Source organism: Hippichthys cyanospilos, chromosome 3, assembly GCF_059441005.1.
Source record: "Hippichthys cyanospilos isolate Australia breed blue-spotted pipefish chromosome 3, RoL_Hcya_1.0, whole genome shotgun sequence".
Classification (NCBI taxonomy): Eukaryota; Metazoa; Chordata; class Actinopteri; order Syngnathiformes; family Syngnathidae; genus Hippichthys; species Hippichthys cyanospilos.
In genome coordinates, this window is record NC_142371.1 from 22933525 (window position 1) to 22956454 (window position 22930).

The 22930-nt window shown below is 38.3% G+C and overlaps 1 protein-coding gene across 2 annotated transcripts in view; it reads left to right on the forward strand.

Moving 5' to 3' along the window:
- bmper (BMP binding endothelial regulator) overlaps nt 1–22930 on the forward strand; it is a 25752-nt gene continuing 2822 nt past the window's right edge. For both annotated transcript variants that reach the window (XR_015865051.1, XM_088410306.1), the window contains exons 1-15: nt 1–400; nt 8748–8833; nt 14044–14143; nt 16605–16687; nt 17135–17225; nt 17320–17402; nt 17528–17627; nt 17700–17809; nt 18129–18263; nt 18399–18503; nt 18932–18977; nt 19072–19226; nt 20336–20537; nt 21423–21768; nt 21845–21975. Coding sequence is in view for 1 of the 2 variants with exons in the window: in XM_088410306.1 (XP_088266432.1) it covers nt 301–400; nt 8748–8833; nt 14044–14143; nt 16605–16687; nt 17135–17225; nt 17320–17402; nt 17528–17627; nt 17700–17809; nt 18129–18263; nt 18399–18503; nt 18932–18977; nt 19072–19226; nt 20336–20537; nt 21423–21768; nt 21845–21975 (1873 nt within the window). In the remaining variant the exon portion in view is untranslated. The remainder of the gene's footprint in view (nt 401–8747; nt 8834–14043; nt 14144–16604; nt 16688–17134; nt 17226–17319; nt 17403–17527; nt 17628–17699; nt 17810–18128; nt 18264–18398; nt 18504–18931; nt 18978–19071; nt 19227–20335; nt 20538–21422; nt 21769–21844; nt 21976–22930) is intronic.

Below are 22930 nucleotides of genomic sequence, written 5' to 3' on the forward strand. Positions count from 1 at the left end.
AGGAGGAAAGCGTGTGTTGGAGTGTGCGAGAGAAAGAGAGAGAGAGGAGAGAGAGAGCGCGCGTGTGTGCGTGCAGCCCCCAGAAAAGCGCACAGTGGGCAGTCAGCATCCATGAACGCAACACTTTGACTTAGTTTTCTTCGCTCCGGATGGATTCTAGCGGCAAAGTCCATCCTCTGCTCACTTGAGGTGGCTTCGAAACCATGCGCTTGCAGCCGGGCTCCAAAGCTTCTGCACTACCTCTCTGAGGACATCTTTTTTTCTTTATTCTTGTTTTGGGGATTAAAAAGCGCACGAGTGATGTCGCTCGGCCGACGCTCCACCTGCAGGCTCCTCGACGGTTCTTCGCTGCTGTTGCTGCTGCTGCTTTTTACGCTGCCCGCCACCGCGCTCATCACAGGTGAGATTCCACATTTTGGTCTTCGTGCGTAAAAGCGCAGAGAGCACGCGGATGCGCTCGCTTCTTCTCGTGCAACGTTGCGAAGTTGACACGGAGCGCTTAGTTTGGCAACGTGAAGATGAAGAAGCTCGGCTCACGCTCAGGCTTGTAATTAAACTTCTTTTAACTTCAATCCGCATGTGTGCGTTTCGCTCCCGCCACCGCGTCCTCGCTGTCATGTGTTTGCTCCGCGGCCGCGCCAGCAAAAAAGCGCAGGAAAGAAGGTTGCAATTGTGATTTTAATTCGCCTAAATTATAATTTTATTATAGCGAAAGCACGAGTAGAAAAAATTGCTCACATACTACTCAATTAGAACAAATATGTCAACGTATTGACTTGAATTTAGGCGAAAAGGGAAAATAAGTATTCCCTCTTTTATCGTGGGGTTTCAGCTCCAAAAAATCCGCCATGTTTCCCCATTTTTTAGTTTGTGTATTTTGTTAAAAGAAAAAAAACATAAAATGATGAATTTGGTTGTCTGGTCCGACATAAAATGACGAAAATGATCAAGAAAAATAGCGGGGTTGACCTGCAAAAATGTTATGGTTATAAATGAAAATCCACCAAAAAATTGAAAATGTTCCTGTTGTCTAGTCTTCTTTTGTTTAAAAATAAATACATAACTGATTTTTTTCAACTGATTCACCTTAAGAGGAAGAAAAATAACAAGTAAACCTGCAATACAAAAAGTTCCGGTCATAAATGAAAATCCACAATTTGAGTAAAGGCGCATGAACCGAACCGCGATATATTGAGGGAACACTGCACAAACGCCATTACTGTGAGAAGCAGAGGTAGCAAAAGTATAAACATTCCACTGATTCAACGCCTTATAGGTAAAAGTGAAAACAAAAGTACAAGTACAGACCTTATAATCACTTCATTACAGCGAGAGAATAAGAAATAAAGATACATATGTCAATTATGTCAAATATTCATGCTCTGACGTACAAGTAGTACAAAAAAGTACATTTCTTTTTTTTTTCATTGTAGCAAAAAGCAAAAATCTGTACTGTTCTCAATTTGGTCACTGCTAGCTAAATTCAAATTAGTGTTTGACGTATTTAACTGTCATTGGCAGTGAATGAGTTAAGTGAAAGAAAAAACGTGGTCGAAGTTTTGTGTAAACTTTTTTACTAAGCGAAGGTAGCTGACGCTTTTTAATCTCGTCAAGGTTTTGTCCCAGTTCTCAATCGTTTTTTGAAACTGTTTCAGAATGTCTTAAGAACATTTTAAGAACAATGGCGACCTTGAACGAACCCTGACGAATCCCTGACATTAACACACATTTGTACGTAAAGGTAATTATGTATAAAGTTTTGACAAAACAAATAACTGTCAGAACACCAACTATTGTATCGTGAAGAAATTGCGTGTGAAGGTGAAACACCTGAAGGATGAGGTGTTGAATGATGTGGAATGGCGGGAATTGGGAGAATATGGGAGATAGCATAAAATGGCTTTTATGCTATTAAAATGTTCCCATAGTATTGCTAATGTTGTGATCCACGCAACAAAAAAATGTAGTTTCGTTTTTAGTTAGCAAGGCGCATCAAATTCTTTTTGCGGCCAACAAGGTCAAACAATCTAAATCTGTTGTTATCGCGATTGCTTCGTGTTTCCGCTGTCATTTTTTGTTCAACTATGTTGATGTGCTCCATGTTTTTGTCTTTTTTACGTTGTTTCAGCTTCTACAAAGTTAATGAATATAATAAACCTTTTATGACAAATTCAGCAATAGAAATGTACAGATATCAGTTTTCAGTCAAGTACAGTAACTACCGTATTTATCGGACTATAAATGGCGCCGGACTATAAGGCGCAGTCTTGACGAACAGTTCTATGTTTGCTTTTAAGACATATGATGAATTTAGTTTTTCAGTGCAAAATTTCTCCTTAGCGTATGTATAATAAACACATCAATTTAAAATGGCATTTATTTTTGACACGTTTGTATAAATACACACACCTGCGGGTCATATTGACCCAGAGATATTATTGCTGTTTCTGATGGGGAGAAATGGAATCAGAAGACTTTTTTGTTTAGTTGAACTACACACAAAAATAGTTTTTGAAACTTTTGGGTCAAATTGACCCAGAGATATTACTGCTGTTTCTGTTGGGAGGAAATGGAATCCCAAGATTTATTAGTTATCTGAATTACACACAAAGATTTGTGTGTAATTCAGTGAAGTAATTCAGTTTCCAAAACTTTTGGATGTTTACACACATGGCACCGGGTCAAATTGACCCAGGATGTTATTACTATTCCAGAAAAGCTAACGTAACACACAGGTATAAATTAAGTTATGACTTCATTACCTTGTAAGTGCATTTACAAAAAAAAAAAAAAACAGAGTTTTTGAAACTTTTGAATAAATATGCACATCCGCGGGTCATATTGACCCAGAGATATTATTGCTGTGTCTGTTGGGGGAAAAGGGAATCACAAGATTTATTAGTCAGCTGAATTACACACAGAAATTGTTCCTGAAACTTTTGGATGGTTACACACATTACCCCGGGTCAAATTGACCCCAGATGTTATTACCACTCCAGCAAAACAAACCTAACACCGGGTCATATTGACCCAGAGGTAATACTGTATTGTCGTTTTTGATGAGTGAAGATAAAAAAAAATGGTTAAAACTAAATATTTCTGACAAGTTGATGATCCAGGAACACTATTGCTGTCCCAAAAAATTTAACTGTGCCATATAGTCGAAAAAATACAGCGAGTATTTATACTTGATTACATCCCACCACAGCCGAGGAGAGTTTTTTTTTTCCCCCTCCTTTCTTTTTTTCATCTCCAGTTGGCCTTCATCATTGCGGCGTGATTATAGCGAGGGGATGAAAGTGTTTGATGCAGAACATGTCCCACGTCTTTTTCCTCAGCTGGAAACGTTAAGTTCGACCTCCACAGGACAGGAAAAAATGTTTTTGCAAATTCTAAACACGATGCCGCCGTTCCTGCCGGCTTCTCCTCCGAGCAAAGATGGAAATGAGGCCAAAGCGGCAACAGATGGGGGGCGGAGGAGCATCTCTCACGCCGTTTTGGGGCCCTCGTGTTTATGCCGCTAATAGTTATTGATCATTTGTTCAAATCCCTTCTCGAACCTTCAATTAGCACGTCTAAATGGAAAAAAGGCTGAAATGATGATGTCATTCACCTAAAATGCTTTTTTTTACATCAATAGAAAACAATCAGCTCAAATTTAAACTCATTGTCTGATCCAGTGGCTATAAAAGGTTCAATTGTTAGCTTTCATGATACATTTTTTGCTGTATAAATGTGACAGTAAACTTCAATCTGTGAGAGAAGAAATGAAAATAAATGAGATATGTTGCGTAAGTGTGCACCCCCTTTTATAAATGAGATGGTGGCTGCATTCAAAAGTATCCACTCACAGTCCAACGCATTAAATCTTACAGAGTTCTGATGTTCTAGGAGGCTTTTTTTTTTCGAACACACACTGTTTTGAGCAGTTTATTTTTTGCTCCCAAAACAGAAAAAAATGGTAGACTTAATTGTGGCATTTGTAACAAATTATGGAAATTCCTTTTGATTTTTTTTATGATATCATCAAAGAATCAATGGGGGGGAAAACCACGCTAGGGAGCTGAAATTTCCAGCAGATAATTAAAATATGTAAAATTTCAAAACGCAACGATTCTGACAATGCCATGTGATTGCAGCGGGATGTGTGAAATTTTGTGGACAAAAATCATAATCGTCCAAATTTTGGACCGTATAAAACCATTATAATTACATTTTTTTAGGTGCATTTTAATAGTAATTATTGCACTGATTTTCCTGCGATATTTGCAACATTCCGTTAAGCAGTGGTCAAACTATGTCACCAAACAGAAAATTCTTTGTTGGCTTGTGTTTCACCTCAAGACAGTAGGTGGCGGTAGAGACCAGTTAATGGTTATGTCTTAAAGTGTCACATCACAGACTACGTACTAAGACAAACCACACGATTTTTCAATTTTATGCGGGTGTTAATTTAACCTACGTATGTAAGGATAGAACTGATGCCGCTCAACAGTCTGAGTGGTTGAAGGGAAAACAATATTCATAAATAATCTTTAAATTTTACGCCTTTAAAAGCATTTACAACGTTTGGAAAAAAAGTTTGCAAAGTGTGTGCACAAGAGTTAAAATATTGCTTTTACATGAATAAAAAAAAAAAAAAACTATATATAAAATATAATAATGAAAATTGCTGGTAACAAACTCATTTGATTCTATTTATTAGATCATTAACGAATAAATAGGCCACATCAATAACTTTTTATTCCCAGATGAAATGGCGTCAGTGCATTTTCCCTACATAACTAATATGTATGAAATTGAAAAATATATGTTATGATCTTTAAATCTTTTAGCACCAGCCATTTTAGATACTTCATTAGCCTATCGCTTGAAAATATTTGGAAAAAAAACATAAAAATAGAGCCTGGGATTGAATGTCCAGACTCTTAAAAACGCAAAATTCCGTCTTTGGGATTGAATGAGTTAAAATAATATTTTTACTTTGCGTTTTTGTACATCAGACTAAAACATTACATTTTTATTCACAAAACTATATTAAAATCTGCAAAAAAAAAACCCTACTATTTACCTTTTTTATGTTACTTTTATGTTACCCAAACTAAAATGAGTAGGCGGGGCCTTCGTTGACATGCCCCTCCTCCTAATCGCTCATCGGTTTATTTGTGGCCTAAAAAGTTTATTTTCAGCTTCGCCTTGAATGTTATATTTGACTCGCTGACCTTCGCTCTGATGTTTGACGACCATCGCATGAGTCGGCGTACCTAATCAAATGTCCTGCGCTACATCAACATGCTAGCAAAGTGTCTCCAGGGGAAGGTTTGAGCTTGTTACCTGAGACAAGCGCAAAACAATGAGTGAGTTATTTGGTCAAAGCGAGGATGTGTCCCCGGAGACCCCCCGCCTCCGATGCCCCCCCCCCCCCCCGACCCCTCCCTCAGTCATGCCAGTTTAATTAGCCTCGAAGGTCGTAAAGTTTAACAGCGGCGGCGGAGTCGGCGACTTCGTCGTCTGCCCCGAATCGTAGACGACCCGGCGCTGGGAAGCTTCTCTCACATTCCCCTATGCGTTCTCTCGTCTTTGACTCATTCGATCCCAAAGACGTGTTTTTACGTTTTTTTTTTTTAAGAGCGGCGACATTCAATCCCCGGTCATTTTTCCATTATTTTTTCCATGTAATTTGCTAAAGGGGGGTCTAAAACTGGCTGGTAATAAGTAATCGATTACTTTTGGTAATTACTTACTAAAATAATCAAGTATTAAGGTATTGAAGGACTAAATTACGTTCGGTACCAAATTAAGCGATTATTTTAGGCAAAACTAATCTATTACTTTTTGATTAGTTGATTGATTAGCACAAGTCACTTAGACACTACTTTAGACCAGTGGTTCTCAAAGTGGGGTCCGCGGACCCCCGGGGGTCCATGACCTGACTTCAGGGGGTCCGTGAAATATTTATATATATAGATAAATAATTGTCAGCAACCTGTTTGGGGCAAATTGACCTGTTTTTCTTTCTTTTTTTATGAGTAGATGGACAATTTGCAATTTTTATTTTATAATCTTCAGTAAAGCTAAAAAGTCACAAATAAACTTGTTGTTGAATTGAATATGTTGCTGAATAAATAAATATATATATACTTTTTTGTTTTGTTTCCGCAAACATTTGCAATGGGGGTCCTTGGAAAATTTGCTTTCTAAAAGGGGGCCCTGACTCCCAAAAGTTTGAGAACTCCTGCTTTAGAAAAACTGGAAAAAAATTGGGGAAAAAAATATGAATTGAAAGAGATTTAAAAAGCAGTTGGATTTCGGGACTCTTTTGTAAAAATACGTCTTTGGGATGGAATGATTCAATTCACCAAATGTGACGTCATCCAATAAGGCGGCCATCGGGAGCGGTAGCGTTTCTGCAGCTCGGAAGTTTTGGTTTTCCTCCCAGGTGGACTTGCGCCTCCGGTTGCCCGTAAAGCTTTGCCTTTCCTGCGCTCGCTTCAGGTTCCGTTTGCCACCGCGTGTTTTAAGACCCTCAAGACCCTTTAAATGTCACCGCTTAGGATTTAGTGGAATGCGCAAAGTGACTCACATGATCGCACTGTGGAATGTTCTTTATAAATGTGTCGTTTTGTATCGGAAAACTCATATTTAATGCGTTTTTTTTTTTTTAAGAAATGAATCGGAATTAATCAAATGCATGATTTGCGCAGGGATTCTTGTGTTTTAAGACCTTAAGAGTTTAAAAGCCGAGGTTTAGCATTTCAGGAATGTATGAGATGATACAAAATCTTTTATTTTATAGCGGAAAAGTTTTCAAGAAAAGAGCTTATTGCGGTATGTTATAAGACCTTTAAGACGTTTTGAGTTGGGATCCATCAACATGAAAATACTCCTTTTTTTTCCTGGTTAAATATAATAATATTTATATATAACAAAGACAGGTCTGTTCTTGATTTTGATTCGCAGCAATGACTAGAATTGAAGACAGATGTTTACTTATTAACATTTAATGTATTGACAGACTTTTTTTTTCGGTCTGAGTTTGAAATGTCTGGCTGCATTTGAATGCACCGTGTGTATTGAATACGTAGTTAGCGGCTAGCACTAAGGTTGGAGACTTGTCCTGTGTTATACAAGGAACAAAATAATTGATTATAATTAATTAAATAATTGATGAGTGGTATAATAGTGTCCTTAATAATCGCTTGATTTTGATTTAAATGATTTTTTTTTCTGTAAAGATGTGATTTGATGGCTACAGAGACATAAGCACTCAAGCTAGCCACTCTGATATCACAGTTAAGAAAGCTAACTTAATGTCTGTAGCTTTTGCGTTGTCGTCAATGAATTATTTGTATAATAATTCAATAGGATGGGACCACAGTGAAAATTTTATGAAGGGGGGGCGAAAAATTTAAATCTGAAGCAGAAATACAGAATTAAACAGAATATTATGCTGCAAAAGTTTGTTTTGTATTTTTCTGAATGAGATTTGGACTCTGGGTTTTTGACACATTAGAACACAACAAACTAAAAAGTGCAAAAAAAAATAAATAAATAAATACTGTCCCTTTCTATTGGCCTGTACCTATTTGGGGTGTTTATTTTGAAGTTGGCCTTTGCAACACCTTTTGGCGTGTGACGTGATGCTGTTCGTCTTGTATTGGTATTTTTTTTTTTTATGGCTTGCTCGTGAAGTTCAAACAGCATCATGTTTTTGCATCACGACAATATTTAAATTTTTACGAGAATGCTGTTTTTTTTGTTTGTTTTTAAGTTCCCTAAAATTCGGTGCAACGATAGTTTTAATAAGACCTGTCCAAAGTGTGTTTGAAGTGACTTGACTGTTTTTTACAGCAGTTTGTTTTTTACATAACTCTGCAAAACTTGAAAAATTCTGTTGCGGAAAAAAAACGCATGCTTTAAGACCCATTTAAATGTTACCTGTCAAGCTTAAGTGAGATGTTCAAACGGACTCATGTTTTTACTGTGGAATGTTCTTCTGTGGTAAATGTGTCAGTGCATTGAAAAACAACTATTTAAAAAAATGTTTTTTAAATAATGAAGGTAAGGGGTACAAAAGATTTTTGTCCTATGTTTTATGTCCGTTGAGACCTTTTAAATGTCGCTGGTGAGGATCTGGTGTAACTCTGAAATTGTCTTACGTGCTCGTATGGAATGTTCTCGCCAAATGAGTTATTGTGTATTGGAAGCATTAATCACGCTATTTTTGGTTGACTTTGACACGTCTGTGTTTTTGTGTGATTTATGACCCTAATGACCTTTTTAAATGTCGCCTGTTAGAATTTAGAAGAATGCACAATTGACTGACTCCTTGAGCTTTTTCAGCGTTTTGGGAGTCCTCTTTTGTCGGAAAATAAGATTTAATAAGCCTAAGGGAAGTGCTACAAAATGTGTTAGCGTTCATCTTTTTTTTGTTTGTTTGTTTTGTTTTAAATGCCACAATTTAAGATGGAATGGCTACTATCACTGCATATTCTGGAGCATTTTAGTGTTTGGAATTGTGTCAAAACAAATTATGATAAAGATATATATCAGATCAGATGTGGAATAACGAGCTTGTGTTTTAAGACCCTTTAAAAAAGTTGAGATTTATGATTGTGGAATGATACTTTTGTTGTTGAAATGCTACCCAATCTATCTGACCTGATTCTATGTGTCAATGAAAAATCCCTACGCAGAATTGTACTATTATTTTGACCCCGCCTTCTTCTGTTTTCCGCGGTCCCCAGGCACAGAGGCCAGCTGCGAGAACGAAGGCGAGGTCCTGGACATCCCAAACATCACCGACAACCCTTGCATCACCTGCGTCTGCCTGGTAAAGCTGTCCTTCCTTTTGTGACGTTCGTCACGCTGATTATTCGTGCGCGAGTCCGGTCTTATCAGGTCTGGTGACGGGACCTTGTCAGATTGCGTGTTTGCGTTGCTCCCTTTCACAACTGAGCAAACGGGAGCTTTATCGCCAGTCAATAGCGGGACGCCGGTGTGTCAGGATGTCAATGTGCAAGTGTCGGGGGGGGGGGGACATGAAGTTGGAGTTAAGGTGTATTTTATTGAGGATTCTGACTTAATTCTTTCGGAATTTTGAATTCACATTGTGAATTTCGGACTTTATTGTGACTTTAAAATGAGGGTTTGGATTTTATAGTCAGAATCCTGAGTTTGGAAAGGATTAGGGTCAGTGAGGTCAAAAGACGGTTGTCAGATTTCTCAATTATGTTTCAGTTTTGACATTGTTTCAGAATGATCACTTTGAAATCTACATTCTCACTTAATTTTCAGAATTGTGACATTAAAGGGTCAGCGTTCTAGTTTTAAAATCAGATTTCAGGAAATTAAGTTAGATTAAAGGAAGAATCCTGCCAAGCCTTTGTCAAAATTCTGACTTTATTCCTAGAATTCAGATTTTAAATTTGGATTTGTGACTTGAGTCAGAATCGTGACTTTGAAGAGGTCTGTGAATACAAAAAAGGTTGTCAGATTTGTCTCTTATATCTCAGAATTTTGACATTATTCTCAGAAGTCTCACTCAAAATTCTGATTTCATTCTCAGAATTCTGACTTTACAGGTTCAGAGTTTTATCTTTAAAATCAGATTTGGGGAATTAAATCAGATTAAAGTGAGAACTCTGCCAAGCCTTAGTCAAAATGTTGACTTTAGTCCCGGAATTCACATTTTAAAGTCGGATTTCTGACTTTAAAATGAGAATTGTGACTTTAAATGTCCGAATCAAGAGTTTGAAGAGGATTAAGACCAGTGAAGAAAATTTAAAGTTGAAAGAATTCTCAGAATAAAGTCAAATTTCAAGTGAGGATTCTGAATTTCAAATCAGAATCAGAATCCGAACACGTATCTCATATCTCAGAAGTCCGACTCAAAATGTGAGAATTCTGCAATAGTCAGAAATCTGAGACAAAACTTAGAATCCCGTCAACTTTTTTAAAGTCATTGCGTCTAATTCTCTTCTTTATCCTATTGTTAACAAGGTGAAATCAACAGTCTATTTCCCGTAACTAACGATCTCCCTTTCGGCCAACACGGCGGCTTTGTCGTCACGGTTACGACCACGTTTCCCGCTCTTATCGGCCCGGCATCAGTTAAAAGGCCACCTCAATGGATGTCACTCGTCAGCAGCCAATCGCTGACCTTTCGTCGCTGCACCCCCCCCAACCCACGCGCATGACATGGACAAAAATGTTGGGACACACACAAACTTTTAATCAATCAGTTAATCAGACTTTGGACTTCTCAAATGCTACTCGTTGATCTAATCACGACATGTTGACACAAAAACACGACGCGATATTGACGCTCATGATGTATTTAGCGATAGAATTGCAGTTGTTAGGAAGTTTCAATCTTTGCGGAAAAAATGGCAAAGGGCACGCTGCATTTTTTTTTTTTTTAATATTTCCTGAGTATGTTCAAGTACTTCCACATCTGTCAGCCCCCTCGTTCCCCTTCCCTCCCCCAAAGCCATGCGGTGAGTCTCCTGTCGCCAGGCGGTCTGATATGTTCCTAGTGGGGGGGTGCAGTGTCACTCATATCCTCATATAATGTGTGTGTGTGTTGGGGGGGGGGGTCTAGACAGACCAGGCTAATGGCTGAGACACACACACACAGAGGGGCCATTGTAGGAATGACAGAGACGTCGCCATGGCGATCCGTTATCTGCTGCACCTCTTCATCAAATCTTCCGTCTGTCTGTCCGTCTCACTCACCACATCATGGTCAAGTGATTTTCCGAACCGAATGAGTTTTTGGGGTACAGTGCTCTGTTATCTAAGTTTATGTGTGTGTGTGTGTGTATATATATATATATATATATATATATATATATATATATATATATATATATATATATATATATATATATATATATATATATATATATATATATATATATATATATATATATATATATATATTTATTTATTTATTTAAATCCAGTTATTTCAATCCAGCACAGCGGTTGGCCGTTTTGCCACTTGCTGTCCACTTAAAATGACATCACAGTTACTCTGGACTCAGGCAGCGACCAATCACCAGTGACTAAAGCTCCATGTTTGCACTCCAAGCAGAACCAGGGTTCGATAAACGGTCAAAGTTGGCTTACTGGCATTGTGTCAACGCAAACATAAGCCGACAGACGCCGGAGAGGTGGCGCTAGGAGAGATAGCCAACGGTTGATGAGGCGGAATCTCAATGTGACATGTTGACAGTAAATAAATCATAAATGAATGACTTTATTTTTTGGAGGAAGATTATGTCGATTTTTCTTTTAGTTGGAACTAATTAAACAAGTAGGACACACTTCTGAGCAAATGGTTTCCAATTTTGCAACATTGGAAGCTTGGTTTCTCTTATGTTGTAATTTAAGATGCATGTTTTTTTTAGTTCAAAATTATGGTCGAAATTTATTCTCACACATATACGCTTGGGTGTGTGTGTGTGTGTGTGGGGGGGGGGGGGGGGGCAGAGAAGGGCCACAGAAGGGGAGGTCAGCGGAAGTAAGGAAAAAGTTTGGGGAATTTCTTTCCCTGAAGCTACTGTGGGTTTTGTGCTGCTAAGGGGGGTCCTGACCTGTTTGTTTAGGAGGTGAAAGATCACGGGCGGGAGGGGCAGCAGTAGATTCGGGGTGAAGGGGGAAAGTGATGAAAAGGGGATTTTTAAAAAAAATGGACAGAAACATTGGCCATTAACTCCCCCTAGAGGTAGAGTAGCAAAACTAATCCATACGATACTTCTCAGGTCAGTGAAAATGTTCTATGACAAAATACAAGTACATAAAACAATTATTATTTTTATTTAATTATTATAATTATTATTATTATTATTATTATTATTATTATTATTCATAATTTAGGTTTTGTTTGAAACGAACGCCATTACTCCAATTCCCAGAATGCATTGTGGCACCTGGCGTTGCTACGTCAAATAGATACCAGTTCACTGCCCTCCCCCGACAATCGCTCATTATCGCTCGCGAGGATTTTGCGGTCAAGTTCAACAGGTAATTTTACACAACACAAGTCAATACTTTAGTTTGTTGCACTGCTGTTTAAATGTGGAAAGTACATAACAAAACATATAACGCTGTTATTTGTCATTCAATTTGTCTGGTTAGCTGACGTGGTTACTAGAATTTTAGCTTAATTTTTACGTCTCTCTCCTCTACGGTGGCCTTTGAGGGACAAAGTGAATTTTTCCTGCAATTCTTTCCATTTGAAATTTATCCTATTATTGTACCTCAGTAAACTTTGACGAAAGGTTCATTCATACTTTATTATGTCATTTTGTTGTAAAAAAATGTACATTTTTTTGTTACGTGGTAAAATGATAGGATTCTGAGTGATCATTGTGTCTTAATTAGATACAGTAATTAGTAAATTTATCCTCAAATGAATCCAAATCAAATTCACACGTTTGCACATAAGTTAAACAACAAAGTACAAACAAAACCAAACAGCAGCAGTGAGGCAGCATTTATACAAATACAAATCTAATCTAAACAATGTATGTATGTTGCTATTCTAGAGTTGACAATAGCCATTTCTCACATCCTGCTGTGTGTAAATGTCAACGTTTAACCATTGTCGCAGAGGTCTAAGTTCAAAAGCCCCTTAAAACAATTAACATTTACGCAATGTGAACTCCAAATGGAATACGACCATACGACCTTTACGTAATTAGGTTGTTTGTTGAGATGTAATCAGATTACTTTTCGCATTACTCTGTGGCATTTGGAGGTTTGGCTTGTTCGACTGTTTGTAATTCGTTGTACTCATCGTTTTTATGTGAGGGGGCAGACAGCCATCCAGCAGAGCAGCCTCGGTGTCGCGGTATGTCGAGTGTTTAGAAGGCATTATGACCCGTCACCACCTCTGACCTGGAGACAAGAGACCCGGGCGGGTGTGGGGGTGTGCCACACCATTTTATCGCTTGTTCAAACCGCAACTTAGTCTTTTTAAGCTTGTGGACTGTCAATTTGAAATAATGGCCGCTAATGATTTGGAATCAAGGGATGGGATATTATTAGTTGGATTTGAATCCGATTTATACATCGATCATAAATAATTGGCAGAATAATCATTGTATTGCAGCTAGTGTTGTTACGGTACCATTGTTTGTCCCTAATATCGATAATGACAATGAAAATAATTAAACTCTTCTCATACCTGACTGTTTTTGTACAACCTGCAAGTTATTTTTTTTTCATACTTGTAAAATACTCGACCGCCATTTTAATGCCTTATTGGGACCCTTCCTGATACTAGTATCGATATCGGATCAACACTGATTACAGTCTGAACCTTTTTAAAGAGTTTTATGTTCCAGAATTGCATATTTGCTACCGATAATAAAAGTAATTAAACCTTTCTAAATCCTGAGTACATTAGTATGGTGGGAAAAAACCATCAACAAGTTATTTGTTCGTACTTGCATCATTTTTTTTAAGGTTTTTGTTCCAGAATTTGCTAATAATATTCACCACTTCCAAGTGGGGATTTTGATTTGCAGTCAACCGCATTTTTCCCCAAATAAAATTCAATCAAAACTACGCGCTTATATTGAAATACACGAGTAGACTCGGCCGCAGAGTCTGAGCCGCGACGGCCGACCGCAAATTGAGCTCACGCGACATTAAAAAGAAGCTTCTTGCTACTTTCGCATTGGACACTCCATGATCATTGTTTACTGCCGGGATACGTTACAATTAAAGTTATTTGTTCAAGGCTTTTAGTTTTTACAACCGCAATTTAGACGCCAGCTTTTATTTGGGTATCGCATAAATAATTCCGGATGAACCCTGTATGTTTTGGAAAATGATTTGAGTGAACTGATGGCAATGATTCATTGTGATGACCTCATGACCAGAATAATAAAAATAATAATGTCCTCTGGTGTGTCATCCCTTTTTAACTTCGAAATGACGTTTTGACCAGAGAACAAAACAGTGCACTGACCAATATTTCCTCTCTTTTTTTATTTATTTATTTTTCCTCGACCTTGTCTGCGGTTGGCAGGAGGGCAAGGCGGACTGCAAGCAGGAGAAATGTCCGCCAGTTTCCGAAGATTGCGCCCTGGTGGTGAAACAAAGCGGCGCGTGCTGCGAGAGGTGTAAAGGTAAGAGTGTGTGTTTTTTGTGTTTATGTTGAAGCTTTTGAAAGCCGTTCTGACATTTGTGCGCAGGTCATTTTTGCATTGTTAGAACTTGTCAAGATGCATTATGAGATTAGTTTTATAAGGACTAATTAGGGCCCGTCCCAATTCTGATAGTTGGTCGAACAAAATTGCGGTATTCGATTATTTAAAAGAAATGTATGACAAAAGTTTTTTTTTTTTTTTTTAATTTATGTCCATTATTACATTAAACAATGAATACATAAATTTCCTGCCTTATCCTTAAGATTTTTCTATCTCTTTTTTGACGGGTAGGGGGATAGTACATTGTTGTATGAATGACAGTATTTTGTCTTTTGGCTTGGCTGTTAATGTGTAAAAAATGGTAAAAGTTAGGCGATTGTTGTTTTACATGACTCTGGAAAAATTGTTTAAAAAAACTGGCAGATTTTTGTTTATTTATTTTTTCACATGGTTTTGGAAGAGAGAGTTTTTTTTTTTAATCCAGTATTGTTTGCATTTCTGGATTGTTTGTTTTATGGCATAGAAAAAAGAAAAAAAAAGATCAAAATTGGCCGATTCTTACTTCGGTCTCTTAATGCATTAAACAATAAACATGAATTACAAACAGAACCATTCTTTCAGAACCATTCTTTCCAATTTTTTAATTAAATTTGTTTTATTTTTTGCCAGTTTTTTTTCTTGTTTTTTTTTTGTTTGTTTGTTTTTTTGCTGGGCCTTGGAGGGGAATTTTTTTATGAACTTTTTAAATTTTTTATTTTTTGTATTTTAAAAAAATACATTTTCTGATATAATACAATTATTTGGTCTCATGGCTTGTGTAAAAATAAATTGCAAAATTTCCAATTAAAACAAATGAATTTGTTTTATTTTCTGCTTGTTTTTTTTTTCTTGTTTTTGCTGGGGCTTGGGGAGGGAATTTTTTTATTACATTTTATTTCATTTTATTTTATTTTTAAATACATTGTCTAATATAATGCAATTATTTGGTTTCATGGCTTGGCTTGGCTGTTAATGTGTAAAAATAAATCACCAAATTTCCAATTTTATTTTGGTCTTTTAATGATTTGAACAATAACATGAATTAGAGGCAGAATAATTGACTGTTTTGGGAAAGGGTGATTTTATATTTTCTTTTGAATACATTATTATTTGAATGTCATTATTTTGGCATTTGGCCTTGAATATAATTATGTACGTCCATATGATATACAACAACCTTGAAAATGACAAGTCCAGTTGGCCTCCATGTAATAGCCATGTGTATTTATACCCCTCAGTAAACTTCATCTGGCTATGACATCATTCAGTGGTCACATGATGTTGATGTCACCCGCCGCGTCCTGTGAAGCTTTACGAGCTCTACAATAAAATCTTTTTCTATTTAAAGATACCGCTTAACGAGCGCTTCAAAATCGGACATACAGTAAGTGACATAAGGAGATGATGACATATCAACGCTAGCAGTGCTTTAGCGCAATGTTAACGTTCATCCAATTGGAGTTTTTCGCACTCTAAGAGTCCAGCGGCGAGCAGGAAATGTTTCAATGTCACTTCCTGTTTTAGATTAGGGCCTGACCAACTGCAAAAGACCTTACGATGTTTTCAGCCTGTGTATCTATGATATTTTTATTTAGCTCTGCTTAAGTTTTTTTTTTAATAATATTATTATGTATTAATGTTAAATTGAGTGGTGGAAATTGTGATATGAAAATGTCGTCTGTGACTTCCAATTGATACGATTTCTACTGCCTCCGAAAGATTTGATTATCTAAGGTATCCGTTTTCAAATCAACATAGTTGGCCGCTGGAAAAATGACTCCTGACAGGAAGTGGCTGCACGTTCGCGTCTGTCATATTAGCGAGTCTTGAGTGTATGAAGGTGATCCGAGGCTCCCGGGGAAGCTGGGCTTTCAAACGCCACGCTAGGATAGCTGACTCGAGATCATTTTATTTTTCGGTTTGATTTTCAGACCCAGGAAAGCAAATCGATCCTGGTGATCAGATTTCATTGCGGGCGCAGTGCAACATTGATTTCAGTCCATTTACTGTAAATGGCTTGATATGAATAGGCTATTAATTTAGTGCTGAATGGACAAGCCGCAAAGTTGTATGTGTGCGTGTGTGCACGTGTGTGTTTCATTCTAATTGTACTTTTTTTATATGTATAAAGTTACGACATTTAAAGATTAATTACAAGCCTATTTGGGGTTTTTGTGAAATATTGGACTGTCTACCCATGGAAAACAGTAAAATGACAATCTTTAAAAAAAAAAAAATGTTGTAACGATACTCACAAGCGCAATAAATTGTCGTTTTACCCCACCAGTATGTCTGCAACGTCCTCATAATCAATTTTGTGCAACGTTCTAGAAAATGATTGTCTTTGCAGTGACATCCTGTTATTGATATTTGTAATCTAAACATACCGTTGCCTTCTTAGGTTGCATGTTGGACGGACGACCCTACAACAGCTCTGTTTCTTGGACCACTGCTGTCAAGCCCTGTGTGACACGACGCTGTCAGGTCTGCTAGAAGCTTAGAGAGGGAGGGAGGGAGGGAGAGAGAGAGAGAGAGAGAGAGAGAGAGAGAGAGAGAGAGAGAGAGAGAGAGAGAGAGAGAGAATGCTGATGGATGGATGGAGAAAAAATGGATGGATGGATGGATGATAGATGAATGGATGGATGGATGGATGGATGGATGGATGGATGGATGGATGGATGGATAGATAGATAGATAGATAGATAGATAGATAGATAGATAGATCTAACAGCCTGTTAATACTCGATAGTGATGGACGGATGGATAGATAGATAGATAGATAGATAGATAGATAGATAGATAGATAGATAGATAGATAGATAGATAGATAGATAGATAGATAGATAGATAGATAGATAGATAGATAGATAGATAGATAGATAGATAGATAGATCATAGGTTTTGGCATAAAACTTGTTGTTGTTGTGACAGGAAGGTGTCATCACGGAAGCAGAGGTGCAGTGTGTGGTCCACTGCAAGAATCCAAAGATCCATCCCAAAAAGTGCTGCCCCACCTGCCCCAGTGAGTAAAACCTCCAGCCAAGTCCAAATTCCTAAAAGAAAGAAAAATAGCCTTACTTGCAACTTCTCTTAATCCCGTCTGTTGTTTTTGTTAGCTTGCATCTTTGAAGGTCGTCTGTACAAAGAAAAAGAGGAGTTCAGTCCAGAAGGCAAACCCTGCATCAAGTGTACATGCACAGTAAGTGTTTATGACAAAACAACTCTTTTAGTACACACGTAGTACACAAAGGCGCGATCGAGCTCACACAATGATTTGCAGTCTTGGTAATGGAGAATTGTTTCTTACGGTTGCCATTGTTGCAGGGGGGTCGCACTCTTTGCGTGAAGGAGGCCTGTCCTGTCCTTTCATGCCCCGCCCATCTGAGCCACACCCCCGCAGGGCAATGCTGCCCCAAATGTCTCGGTAATTCATAAAGATTCTTGAGCGCGCTCGTGTGTCTGTCTCCTTCTGACGGTGGTCGTCTTGGTGCGTCAGGTCAGCGGAAGGTGTTTGACTTGTCTCAGGGGAGTTGTCTGTTTCACAGCGAGGTCTTTGAGAACGGCACGTCCTTCGCGCACGACAACTGCACCTCATGCACTTGCCAGGTACAAATTTAAGGCCCCTATTTTATGAATGAAAACTGGATTGTTTGCACCTCTCTGGGAGATGGGAGGAGCCAATTTCGTTAGCTGTGAAGTAATCTGATTGTGTTCACACTCACAACGGCGCAAACGCCACAAAAATGCCCAAAGAAAGAAAGCTCCATCCATGCACACAGTTAGACTGAATCTTTTGATTTGCTCCGTGCAAAAAAAAAATGGGCTCTGAAACTGATAAATGGAAGCTCGATTTACAATCTAACTGAGGTTTGACCTTGGAACAAAGTGATCAGACCTTCTGACGTGGTCGTCTTTGTTCATTCAGGACTCCACGGTGGTGTGCAGGAGGCGCTGCTCGCGTCCCGGCAGTTGTCACGGCGACCACTGCTGTGACGACTGCTTGTCCTACGTGAAGGTGGACGACGTCAAGTACTGCAGAGTTCGCAACAAGATCTACAGGGTGAGATGTATGGATGAGGAGGATAGATGTATGAGGAGAAGATGGAAGGATGGATGGATGGATGGATGGATGGATGGATGGATGGATGGATGGATGGATGGATGGATGATTTTTATTGTGCTCACCCATTCACAGGAAGGAGACATGTGGTCTTCAGTGAACTGCACGCTGTGCGCCTGCGTGAAAGGCATCGTAGAGTGTCGGCCCAAACAGTGTGTACCAATTACCAGCTGCCCCTCAGTGAGTGACATCATATTTATCGCACATCTCACCCATCCATTCATCCGTCCATATCCATGCATCTATGCATCATTCATTCATCTGTCCATTTTGCTACTCATCTATCCTTCGATTAATCCAGTCATCCGTCCATCTATATTTGTTTTGATCTATCTTTCTGTTCCTGCATCATTTCATCTGTCACCCATTCACTCAGTCACTTGTCCATCCATTTTGAGCTTCATCCAGCCAAACATTAATCCAATCAGCTTATCGTTCATGCTTCTGTGTAATCACTAATTTGTTTATTCATGCTTTCATCAATCCTTATTCCCTCCTGATCCAGCAATTCATTCATTCGTCCATTATTTGTATACAGCATCTTCTGATTGATCCATTAATTCATTCATTCGTTCTAATAAGTTCTGTGTGTCGCTCCGCCCCCCCAGAACAAGATCCTGAACCGAACCGGCTGCTGTCCGGTCTGCACTGAAAGTGAGTAAGTTCACTTCCTCGTCTTGTTTGCTCCCAGCCGTGTGCGTCCTTCTCCTTGACGGCGCTTTTTTTTTTTTTCTCGGTCGCGCGGCAGAGCCTGGCGTGTGCACCGTGTTTGGCGACCCGCACTACAACACCTTCGACGGGAGAACTTTTAACTTCCAAGGAACGTGTCAGTACGTGTTGACCAGGGACTGCGGCGGCGCTGGAAGCAACGCTGTCGTCAACAACGGCGAATCCACCTTCACGGTGTGTCCGCGTTTTTTTCATCTACATTATCCTGTGAAGGAAGCGAAATTGAACAATGACATCATTGTGACTTTTTGTCGCTATTCCATCTTCAAAACTTGTCATGTTGACAAAATGGGTTGCTGTTGTCAAAACCTTTAATATTTGATGCTCGATATATTTTATCGCCTTTTAACTCGTCCAAGTTGCCCTCGGAGATGGCCCTGATGATTCAAACCAATCACCACTTAAACGCTCATGTTTTTTTTGGTTTTGTTTGATCATGATATATGACTGCTTTGTTGTGGGGGGGTTGGAATTACTTTGTTGCGAGTGAACTTTAAAAAATCTCCTTCAGGGCATGGACAACAGTCCCAGACGTTCGACTAGAATTGCTGGATAGTGACCCCAAGTGGACGAAATAGTACCTGCACCAACATGCACATTGTGTTAGTTTTACGGTTTTTTTTTTTATTTAGTTCAGACATTTGAATGAACAAGTGTTAAGTTATTCAGGTAACTGATTACTTTTAGTACTTAATTACCAAATTATTTTGTCACTAAAATTGCTGAAGTGATTGTTTTAGGTACTAAAGTAATCACTTATTTTAGGTAATTAAGTACTAATTTAATTTAATCTTTTCCTTGTACACTAAAGCAATCGATTACAGTGTCTACAATACCTGGTACTAAATTAATGAAGTACTAAAGTAATCTGTTACTTTATACATCAATCAATTACTTTAGATAAATAACTTCTAATGTAATCAATTACTTCAGGTAATGACTACTTAGGTCATTCATTCCCTTAGGTACAAAAGTAATCATTACTTTAGGCACTAAAGGACCCAAAGTGATTCATTACTGAAGTAATCGATTACTGGAGTACTTAATTATTTTCTTACCAACTGTTTTAGACACTTTTTTAGCAAAACATTTTTAAAAATAAGGGAAAGAACACCTAAGATTGAAACTTTCAATGTAAAAATATGTCTTAACTTGGCAAAATTCATTCCAAAAATGTTCCATGGCTGCAGCCCTAATCTTAACAATCACACTTTGCAGGATTATCGCTGAGGAACAATGATGGAGACATCCCATAATCGCATTTTGGCTTCCTCTGATCAAAGGTGCTGGTGAAGAACGACGCTCGGCGCACCCGCTCCTTCTCCTGGACCCAGTCGGTGGAGGTGCGTCTCGGGGGGCTGGTGCTGGGCCTCCACCAGCACCTGACCGTGCGCAGGAACGGCACCCGCATCGCGCTCCCCTACCACGGGCCCGGCGTGCACATCGACCTGGACGGCTATCTCCTCAAGCTCACCGCCATCGCAGGTCAGCTAGAAAAGGACGTCGTTCAAATGGCCCACATCGGTATTTCCATACAAAACAGGAGGGTCTCCAAAGGGCAATAATCAATCCATTGAAAATGCACAAAACTAGTTGATTAAATATGAGCATGTTAAAATACTAAAACATTACTAGGAAAACATAAGAATAAATACCCCCCAAAATATTACACACAAAATACATTGTTAAAAAAATGCAGAAAGACATATTAAAATACTCAAAGATTACCAAGAAAACTACAAATACTTCCCAAAATATGAAATACCTCCCAAACGTTACACACAAAATACAATGTTAAATAATTCATTTGTGTCGATAGTTTTATTAAATAGAAAAAAAATAAAAGAAATACACAAAAATATTTTAAATGTACAAAATGATTGAAAATTAATAGGTTAGACAAAAATATAAAAGAAAATGCAAAAAAACATTAGGAACCAACTCAAAATATGTTAGAAACAAAACACTGAATTTGTACCAAATCCTTTTTTTTTTTTAAAGATTGACGGTTTTCCAAAATATTGGGCAAGAAAATGCTCAAGTGTTAGAAATGCAGAATATTAGACTTAAAATCTCAAAATACTAAAAAAATAGGAGAATAAAAATAATTTAATCTGTTTTTTTTAACTATACTTTATGACAAAAGTACAAAAATATTTAATGAAAATAAATCAAAATATTAGACATAAAAGTACAAAAATATTTCATGAAAATAAATGAAAATATTAGACTAAAATTCTCCAATATCTAAATAAGTAAATATGGAAAATGTGAACAATTAGACACAAATACCGAATATTTGTCTGGAAAAGGAAAGATTTTGGAAAAATACATCAACTGTGGGCCTGGTCCCATTTTCCCCGCCGGCAGGTCTGGAGATCACCTGGGACGGGGACAGCTTCGTGGAGGTGGTGGCCGCCCCCCACCTGCGCGGGCGCCTTTGCGGCCTTTGCGGCAACTACAACGGGCACAAGCGCGACGACACCATGGGCGGCGACGGACACTTCAAGTTCGACGTGGACGAGTTCGCCGAGTCGTGGCGGGCGCCGGGCGGCAACGAGCCGTGCGGCCATCCGGCGCCGCAGCGTCGCCCCGCCTCCTTCCTGTGTCCCGGCAGCGTCAAGGTGAAATTCCGCGCCCACCGCGAGTGCCACAAGATCAAGTCGTGGGAGTTCCACAAGTGTCATCGCGTGGTGGACTTTGCCACCTTCTACAGGTGACTACTTTCTTACGTGCCATTTCACGGCACCCGCGGCGATCCCTGCCTTTCACTTTTTTCTTTTTTTTTTTAGATCGTGCGTGACGGACATGTGCGAGTGTCCCGTGCACAAGAACTGCTACTGCGAGTCCTTCATCGCCTACAGCCGAGCCTGCGAGCGGGAGGGCGCCCCCGTCCTCTGGCGCCCCGACGCCGCCTGCATGGGTGAGCCAATTGCTCTTTTAAAAGCCAATCGTGCTTAATTAACCCTTGTGGCATTATGTGACAAATTATGGACATTCCTTTGATTTTTTTTATGATATCGTAAAAGAATCATCAGGGAAAAAAACACTAGGGAGCTGAAATTTCCAGCAGATGATTAAAACATGTAACATTTCAAAATGCAACGATTCTGACCTTTCTCTGTGATTGCAGCTGGATGTGCGAGATTTTGTGTACAAAAATAATCATTGTCCCAATTTTGGACCATATAAAACCATTATAATTCCAATTATTGAGATGCATTTTAATAAGATTTATGACATTGATTTCCTGCAATTTTTGCAACATTCTGTTGAGCCGCGGTCAAACTATACCAGCAAACGGAAAATTCTTTGTTGATTTGTGTTTCACCTCAACACAGTAGGTGGCAGTAGAGACCACTTAAAGTGTCATCGTGGTCTCACAGACTACAAAGACAGATCATACCATTTTTCAATTTCTTGTGTGTGTTAATAAATTTAACCTACATATTGCCATTGAACAATATGAGTGTTGAAGTTAAATAAATAATCATAAATAACGAACTATTATGCCTTTAAAAGCATTTACAAAAAATAATAATATGATTATTGTTATAAATATTAAAACTGTTGAAAATGCCAGCAAAGGTTACAAAACATGAAAAGGTATCCAAATATTGTAAAAAAACTAACATTACCAAATATAATAGACGTCAAATTTTGATCGAATAAATAAATATTTGAAAAAATGTGAAAACAAACGCAAATACTTGATTTTAAAAAATGAAAAAAAATTACGCATATATTAAACTATGGATAAAAAAAAAAAAAGCCAAAGACATTAGAGAAAAAATATTACACTTTGATCCTCAAATGTAAGAAAATGATGTAAAAAATGTTAGGTCATTTACGAGACTATAAGTTAATATCAAGTAGTA